Source organism: Branchiostoma lanceolatum, chromosome 3 (assembly GCF_035083965.1).
Source record: "Branchiostoma lanceolatum isolate klBraLanc5 chromosome 3, klBraLanc5.hap2, whole genome shotgun sequence".
Classification (NCBI taxonomy): domain Eukaryota; kingdom Metazoa; phylum Chordata; class Leptocardii; order Amphioxiformes; family Branchiostomatidae; genus Branchiostoma; species Branchiostoma lanceolatum.
In genome coordinates, this window is record NC_089724.1 from 20,912,211 (window position 1) to 20,920,715 (window position 8,505).

At 42.9% G+C, this 8,505-nt stretch overlaps 1 protein-coding gene across 1 annotated transcript; it reads left to right on the plus strand.

Annotated features, from left to right (window-relative positions):
• Positions 1-20: 20 nt before the first annotated feature.
• On the plus strand, positions 21-8,127 carry LOC136430975 (uncharacterized). Its single transcript, XM_066422118.1, has 14 exons — positions 21-201; positions 1,590-1,805; positions 2,179-2,344; positions 2,554-2,639; positions 2,815-3,090; positions 3,311-3,429; positions 3,748-3,955; positions 4,328-4,528; positions 4,734-4,805; positions 5,300-5,437; positions 5,935-6,016; positions 6,635-6,724; positions 6,992-7,109; positions 7,297-8,127. Exons 1-14 carry the CDS (start codon positions 93-95, stop codon positions 7,447-7,449), a joined length of 2,034 nt encoding a protein of 677 aa, XP_066278215.1. The 5' UTR covers positions 21-92; the 3' UTR covers positions 7,450-8,127.
• Positions 8,128-8,505: the final 378 nt, after the last annotated feature.

Genomic DNA, 8,505 nt, shown 5'->3' on the forward strand with positions numbered 1-8,505 from the left:
GCAGCAAGGACGTCTGACTTCCCGTGTTGATCTCATCGTCAGGAAGGGGTATCAACAATCAATCCTGCTCCGGAATAGAGCAAAAACACGAGATGGGACCAGGTTTGTTGTTCAGTCGAGCTTCAGGCACCATGAAGGAGAAAGCTTTCATCCTCGGCTTAGTGGCCCTAGTCTGTGCCCGAGTCCGCGCCCAAATCGAAGGTAAGATTAAGAACTCTTGTGAACTCTCGTCTATACCACTTATCAATATCACCTTAAGTGTGATTTCTTGATTAAAGAAAGCTTGACGCAAAGCTGATAACTCGGTTTAGAATTCTGTTTAGAGCAAAACCTCGCCTTCAGGAAGACCACAATTACTTGAATTTTGGTTAGCGAAGATAATTGTTTCATCAGATAAACAACTACTAGTATGTGAAAACAGTTGCTTACAAGTCACGAACATCCGGAACGTCTTATTCTGATAGCTATATATTACAGTATCCTATTTAGCTTCTTCTCAAAAATGATGAGAAGAGTAGCTGATAACTTGTACAATGCGGAACTTTTCAAATCGCAAATCTCCAGATCGGTACCTTTGGGGAAAGCTCCCATCAGACTTAGCTGGGGAAATGGCACGTACTTCTCAATAAATAACAAGTTAGTTACGTTGAAAGTGTAAGGTGAAAATTGATACTGTTCATGGCATATTGGAACATACTGCAGAAGATCTAAGTGTCAAAGGAAATATAAGAACTACAAGCATTTTATTTGGGAACAAGAAAAAACTAGTATCTGGCCTTTAGGAATAGGTAAGTCGTTTGAAATCTCGTCTGATGTGATGAAGGGCAAACTTTGACCTCTAAGTTGTCCTTGGATGGTCACTGTAGTCGCTGATGTCAGAGATAACCATCTATAGTTTGTCACAGACAAATGACCTACATTTGATGTAGAGGCTACACCTCTGGTCAGGAGATCGGCTTGGCTGCGTCTCTCTATTCACAGCCGAAAGCCTCTGTAATCTTGGGCAATTTAAAACGATGCCCCCCAGTCACTGGGCGTATAGAACACAGCATTCAAATGTATTCAGTACGTTGACTTTCTGTATACCAGTGTGAATGTAGCTAGCCTTTTGCGCAAAACTGCACAATTTCACAGTAAAGCAAAAGACAAGCCTAGGTAGGCGATACATAACATAAGATCGGCATCAATCGGCATGATAAAAGTATACAGTTTACTGTCTTTCAAAGTAATATAGTGGTTCTGTCAGGTGGGAATATATTGGTATGGTATTTGTTGGTCATTAACACAATAATAGCAAAACTAAATTTATAAAGAATATATACTTTGATACACGAGTTATGCGACTGTCCCAGTTCCAAAGCGGGGCCCGGTCGGGCAGCTGGTGGGAACGACAAATATGATATAAAAGACAACAAAAGACACAAAACGCAAGAAAATGACTCCTAGCCATATATAGTGTATTTTCTTGATATGCATTCTTTATTTTCCGTTTCGCGAATCCCGGTCGGGCCCCGAATTGGAAATCGGGATCGTAGCATAAAACGGTAAAAAAGTAAGTCTCTAACAGGTTTGTCTCTGATTCCTTTCAGAATGCTACACCAGAAGAGATGACCGTGTGGTGTATGAGGGAAAGGTGAACGTGTCTGAGTTCGGGGACCCGTGTCTACATTGGACCGCTACTGGCGGACAGCAACTGCACAACTACTGCCGGGCCCCGCGGGTAGGGGACCTCAAACCCTGGTGCTACGTCCTGGTCGGGGGGAAATCACTAGTGGAGGCACAATGTGACATCCAACATTGCACAGGTATTATTAGGCTTCTTCTTGTTTTTGTTGGGTACTGAGTACGAGGATGTTGTCTGTAGACGACCCTTTTGTCTTCCATTCGACCTCCGTAACACCTCCATTCCACTTGGGCGGCGACCACGCTGTGACCGAGCGATTTTAAGAGCGCTCAACGAATTTCGTGTGTTTCAGTGTATCTTTTCAGCCATACTTTTGAATTTTGCGTGATATTCCAATTATGAAGTAAAGGGATACACAAATCAAATTTAGGTCGCAGCGAGGTCGCAGCGCGATCGCCGTCTACTGGAATGGGGGCCTAAGCGAAACGGTTGATCAAATATACGCAGAACCAGTGCAGTAATCCTCATGTCCTGGTGGATTTACTGCTTTATAGAATGCTACACTCTGACGGGAAGTGACTACAGAGGAAACCAGTCGGAGCCGTACTCGGGCGTGAGAACAGCGTGCATGTCCTGGGCTGATACCGGCGGGGGGAAACAGGTGTCCACTGCCAGATATCCTGGAGGATCGCAGGGCATCGGAGAACACAACTACTGCAGGCAAGCTCTCTCTTCATCTGGGCGTAAAAACGAAAGGAAAAAGCTAAAATCACAATTGTTGCTAGTTGCACCCCATTCCCCTCAAATATAAATAAATTTTAAGTCTACAAATGTTTCCACCTCAGCGCACTAGCAACGATGATCACTTTTATTTCTGATGCTTGCAGGCGTTGAGATGCATTTTTCTTCCTTTCCCGGTGTAAACCTAGGAACCCTGATGGCCGGTCCACTCCTTGGTGTTACACAGGACAATTCGCTGGAAATGCGCTAGGATGTCACATACAGAACTGTAAAGGTAGGATTGAGTTTGAGGTACATCACTGTAAAGGTAGGATTGAGGTACATCAATGCAAAGTTCCGAAACTTCCGAAAAAAAGGGAAAAGACTGATCAGTAGCAAAATGCATTCAACTATACGCAAGAAATTCCTAGAACATCCTCCATGTATATGTATTTTTATCTGTTCCACAGCACCGGGATATCTGGGATGCTACAACTTACGGTACAACATGTGGACAATCACGCGTCACCAGCCCTTCGGCTCCCTCACCATCCCTTCCTGCTTGGACTTCTGTCGCCGCCAGGGGGCGCAGTACGGCGGGGTCAGTCAGGGGACCCAATGCTACTGCATCGTGGGACCGAAGAACGCCCAGCGGGCCCTGCGGGAAGTGCACGACTGCGGAACGCCCTGTAGCGGGGACAACCGGCAGTTCTGTGGAGGACAAAACAGCATGGCGCTGTTCGATGGTAATTCTGAGTTCCCTATGGTGTAGAAATTTGTGGGGCGCGTACATAAAAGTACATTGGACACCTGCAGTTTAAAAACGCGCGCTTTTCCAACTTCACAACGATATCATGTCGCAGATTTATATATATTTGCTCATGCTAAAATCGAGCTCTACTGTACAGAAATTCTGAATAGACGAAAGATTATGTGTGTTTGTGTCTGTATGTGTGTGTTCTCCAGTGAAGATGGGCCGGTGTGGCGGGTACCTGTACAGCACGCGGGGTACCGTCTACTCGCCCAACTGGCCCGACCCGTTCCCCACATCAAAGATCTGCTCTTGGACCATCACTGTTCCAGAGGTGAGGAGGAAAACACTTAACTTTATTTGGGTGGTATTGTTGCTTGTTGTTTGTAAGTTCCCCAGATATGAGCTCACGATCAAGAGCAAATGAATTGAATGGAGGTATTTTTGTTCCTAACAATTGCATACATTTTAATGGGTTAAAAGGTCGTACTTTGACTAGCTGTCATAGTTTATATATACAGTATCATATATCTAATAATGTCTTTTTTCGCTTGTTCTAAATCATCGGACATATGATATTGTTACCAATAAGCTAAATTTGAAACCACATCAATCACCTACCCTGGTGTTTTTCCCTCCCTTCCCTCTGCAGGACAGATTCGTCCGACTCCGCTTCAAGTACTACGACATTCCGGACAAAAACGACTACGTCTCGGTCTGGAACAACCAGACCGACTCCGGGGAGGTTCTGAAACCACAGGACATGAAGGACGGGCACGTCGTGGAGACGAACGCCGTGAATCTCTACTTCTCGTCCGACCCACACGGCAGCGGGGGTGGATTCTCTCTGCTGTATGAAGGTAAACAAACATGAGGGAACCTGAGGGACATACTTAAGACGTGTCTGGATGAAACGTTACATGTACTTCTCACAAAACTTAATCAAGGCGTCACATAGAAGTCGAGCTGCCTCATAGAATGATGAAAACTATCATACAATTATTGTTTCAACATAACTCGCTGACGCATAAAGCTGTTGAAGCATGTAACTTTTTCACTCATCTTATAAGACTTAAGGCGCACTTTTATCTAACATCAATATGAAACAAACAAACAAACAAACAGACATATGTATATGCATATTTATTTCAATAGAATGTAGATACATAAGAGACGTCGTCTGGAATAAGTCCCACGATTCAAGCATCTGATGATGACTGTCATTCACACAGCGATAAAACAGTGTCCTGAACCGAGCATACCCCACGGTATGACGAGCGCAAGTTTCTTCCTGCCGGGCCACAAGGCGTCCTTCCGCTGCCGGCCAGGCTTCACCCGGGTCGGGCCCAGGACCGCCACTTGCCAGGATAACGGAGAGTTCGACCAACTCCCGAAGTGCGTGCCCAACAAAGGCACTGTGGTCACTACCAAAGGTAAACACCACTTAATAAAGCTGTAGATTAGTCCAACTTTGTAAGACTAAAGATATCCATTTGTGTTTGTAACAAGTGTAAAAGTGCTAACATTACACCACGTGACGCCAAATTATCAACGTTTGATCAGCATAGCTTCCTTTAGTAACTACCTACAAACCAAACGAAAATGCCCGTATCATGTTGTCTGTTCCCGAATCTGAAGGGCCAAAGAGAACAGATGCAGCGACTGAAGCAGGCCGAACCAACTGGAGAACCAAAACAACAGACCCTCCAGGTATGGGTAGAAAAGTACTTTATAGACTGTTGCACAATATTGATGAGCGGGAGGACAGACTGACTGGCAGAGACCCATACGGGATACAGAAACTGGCTCAACAGAGAACAAGAAATAGTCATGCCTTCAAGTATTAGAGTTACCAACCTAGGATTGATGTGTTCAAAAATTTGCATTTTCCTAGAACTATCGTAGAGTGGAATTCATTACCACCAAGTAAAGCAAGGCCATCTTCACCAAAAAGCTTTGAAGAACGCTTGCAGCTAGATGTGCAAAAGTTATGTGTGACAGGTCGTTCCGTGTAATGTAACCAGCTACTGCTGCGCTGCGATGCTGGTACGTCGAATGGCTATACAGATACAGATGCAGCGATTAATGTCTTGAGTATTCGTAGATACTTTGCTAGACGAAACGGACAGCTAACAGTCTACAAATATGGCAGCAGAATATAGTAACGATGTATTGACGAGTCCCGTCCTGTGGATTTCTTGTAGCGAGACCCTCTGACAGTTACGGAAGGCCATTCAGCACCAAGGACAGCCATGACACTGCAGACGGGCTAACCACGCCGGTCGCCGAGGCCGTTCCTGGGACAGCAGACAAGCAATCCTCCCATGTCGAATTTAGCTATGGTACGTGTACAGAGAATTTTACATGTACTACATGCACGGTCTCTGCTAGTGATGCAACAGTAGATTAGTCTGCTCTCTTCGGCCCTTCAGATCAGCGGAAGACATTTCAAGTACATCCTCTCTTACCAGAGCCGCCGCTCGTATTGCAAATTATTCTATCTAAGAGAAGACTTGCGATTAAAGAGAGGTAAAGATAGGCCATTGAGAAAATTAAAAGATCGTCAACGGAAAGACATCATGTCATGACTGAACTTCCTCTTTTGGACATGTCACATTGGCTTTTAGTAGTGGATTAGTCTCAGTGTTAACGTGTTTGTGAGGTAACAGCCATTACAGAGGTCTCTACGATGTCAATAGTAATGCCTTGTTGTAACTATTTACAGATGCCGAAAAAAAATCCCATCATGGCTCACCGTTATACATGTGAGATGAAGTTGTATCTGGTTGTTAAAGGTTGGCAGCACTTTAAGATTTATATAATCTCCTTTTTGTTTCAGTTCTCATCCTGATCGTGGCCCTCAGCATAGCGGTCCTCCTTATTGTGGTGCTTCTCGTCCTGGTTCTTATACTCTGCAAACAGTAAGAGTTAACGTAACCTAACATTCAAGAGCTTGACCTGACTTAAGAAATAACATAGCAACTGCTCTTTCTTAAGAAGAGTGGGTGGAATGCTATAGCATCTGTCAAGAAAACAGTAAAAGGCACGAGTCCCTGTATAGATCTTACCTTCCGTTTTCCACCGTGAAGATGTCCTGAGTAGCCTACACGTTATGGATAGTTGTAATATAGTAAACGTTCACGGTGCAAAATCCGTGCATATTAGATCAGAAGCTAGCTTAAACGATTTAGAGTACGAAATTATACAAAAAGAGGAGGGGTATGGCTGACTTACACACGTAATGGGGGTCACAGGTCACATGGACAGACCTATATATGTTCGGAAACGAGGGGGTAACAGGTACACCAGTGGTAAGATTTATCTATCAGTTGTCCTGCTCAGTCCAACGACTTCAACCGTCCTTGAAGTTACCAGTTTTCTTTTCATAATCTTTCTCTTACTGTATCGCATTACCGATGACTTTGATTCTGTGTTCCCATTAGATATTTCGGTCACGTCAACATGTTGTATTTCTATACGCTATTGGAACAATTATATATTCCTGTATATTCACCAATATTGTTATATCTTTCCCATAGGAAGAAAGAGCGAGATAGACACCGTGGGGACGAGAGTCGTAACGGCGAGGTTGTGGTGTACGAGACGGTCCCCATGACCGCTACGAAAAGGTAAGAAGGAATGAACTGGAACACCTACAAATCATCATGGATAGCATGAATAGGTCTGTAGTTGTGTGCGTGAATAGTTTGTTATAGGGATTAAGGTTATAACTGTATAAGTTTATAGAAGGTTTGGCATAAGTTCAGTAGTAAGCAGTATATTGTACTATAGCTGTTTGGAAATCACTTTTCAAGATCCGCAGAGTACGTACGATTCACCCTGGAGTCAGATGTACGAGTTAACGCAACATCTAGTCACTTTTATACACCTTCCAGCTCCGAGACTACTCCGACATCAAATGGCCACAGCACGTTCCACCCGCCCAAACGCGAAAACATCTACGACTCCGTGCCGGAGGTTCAGTACGCCACGGTCAACAAGCAGAGGAAAAGCGTGAGTATTGCTTGCAATTTTGATTTTTTTTTTCCTTGTCTTTGTGTACGATTTGTTAGAATCTGCAATTCAATAAAGTGTGAAGACGTTTCATTTTGCATGTTTTTGTTTTTTTTTAATTTTGAAACTTTGGATTCATCTCCTATCACGTATTTACATGTATCTATTCTTGTCATTTTGTACCCAGGAAAGCAACGGTGATGTCGATGACAAGCAAGTGAACCAGAAACACGACCTGAACAAGAACGAGGACGCGGGGAGTGACGACACACACGACTACGCCGAACCGCCGGACGCTGGGCGACCGGAGACAAATGATAGTGGAGACGGCAGAGAGTAAAACCACAACTCAACACAACACAGAGAACATTGGTCAATCCAAGCCATTTATGCATTTATCTGATAAGAATAAGCAATCTCCATTTCTGGTTATTCATAAGCTATATCTTGTACTATTTCATCATGGACAGCGTGTCGGGAAATAACGCATCATACACATAGATTTCACTAATGTTATAGAAGCCCAAAGGCAAAAGGTGTTGACCACCATCATACTATTCATAGAAATGTAAATAATATCATGTATCAAGCAATCAGTATTCTTGTTCTCAATGCAATGTATATAATTGTCATGATTTACATTTTATGAGGAATATGATAGGGACATGTTAGTCATAGTCAGTAACAAACCAAACTGCGCTTGCAGGATTAGATATAGCGATTTAAACTTCAACAGTCAGATGATAATATCAATTCAACGACCTTTCGCCCGTGATTGGTCCTGTGTAGTTTCTTGATTAATGGTTTGTCTACGCGGAGAATGTACTGTTTCTCCATTACCAATACTGGTGATGTCAAGGCAGACTTTAAGTATCTTGGATATACTTACAAAGCATCGGTACACTCCTTGTCTTTGAGACATCACCAATACTACATGTATACAATAGCCATTAATGGTAGTATAAGCAACAACAACAAATTGTCACAGCAAAGACCAATTAAATTTGGCTCAAATATCTGAATGTCTTCTTCTATTTACAAGTATATATTGAAGAGTCTATCAGAAGCAATAGTATTTCTCTTTCAGTGGTATCAATTAAGCCTGAAAAATGTGACGTAATAATCGCTCGATGCTAGGCAAACAAGAGTTCCACGACCTCATATCTCCATGAACAATTCTATTCATGCAAATGACTTACACAATTGCATAATATATGCTTGGTCATAAACACCTTTATCTAACTTACATATGTTGCAATATTGACAGTCGTATAATTTTCCAATTAGATGAATTATGGTGTTTTTGCATTAATTATGCAAATTAGGAATTTATTTGCATAATTGGTATCTGTTGATGCAAATTAATTCATACTTTCCATAAAATTTGAGTCTGATA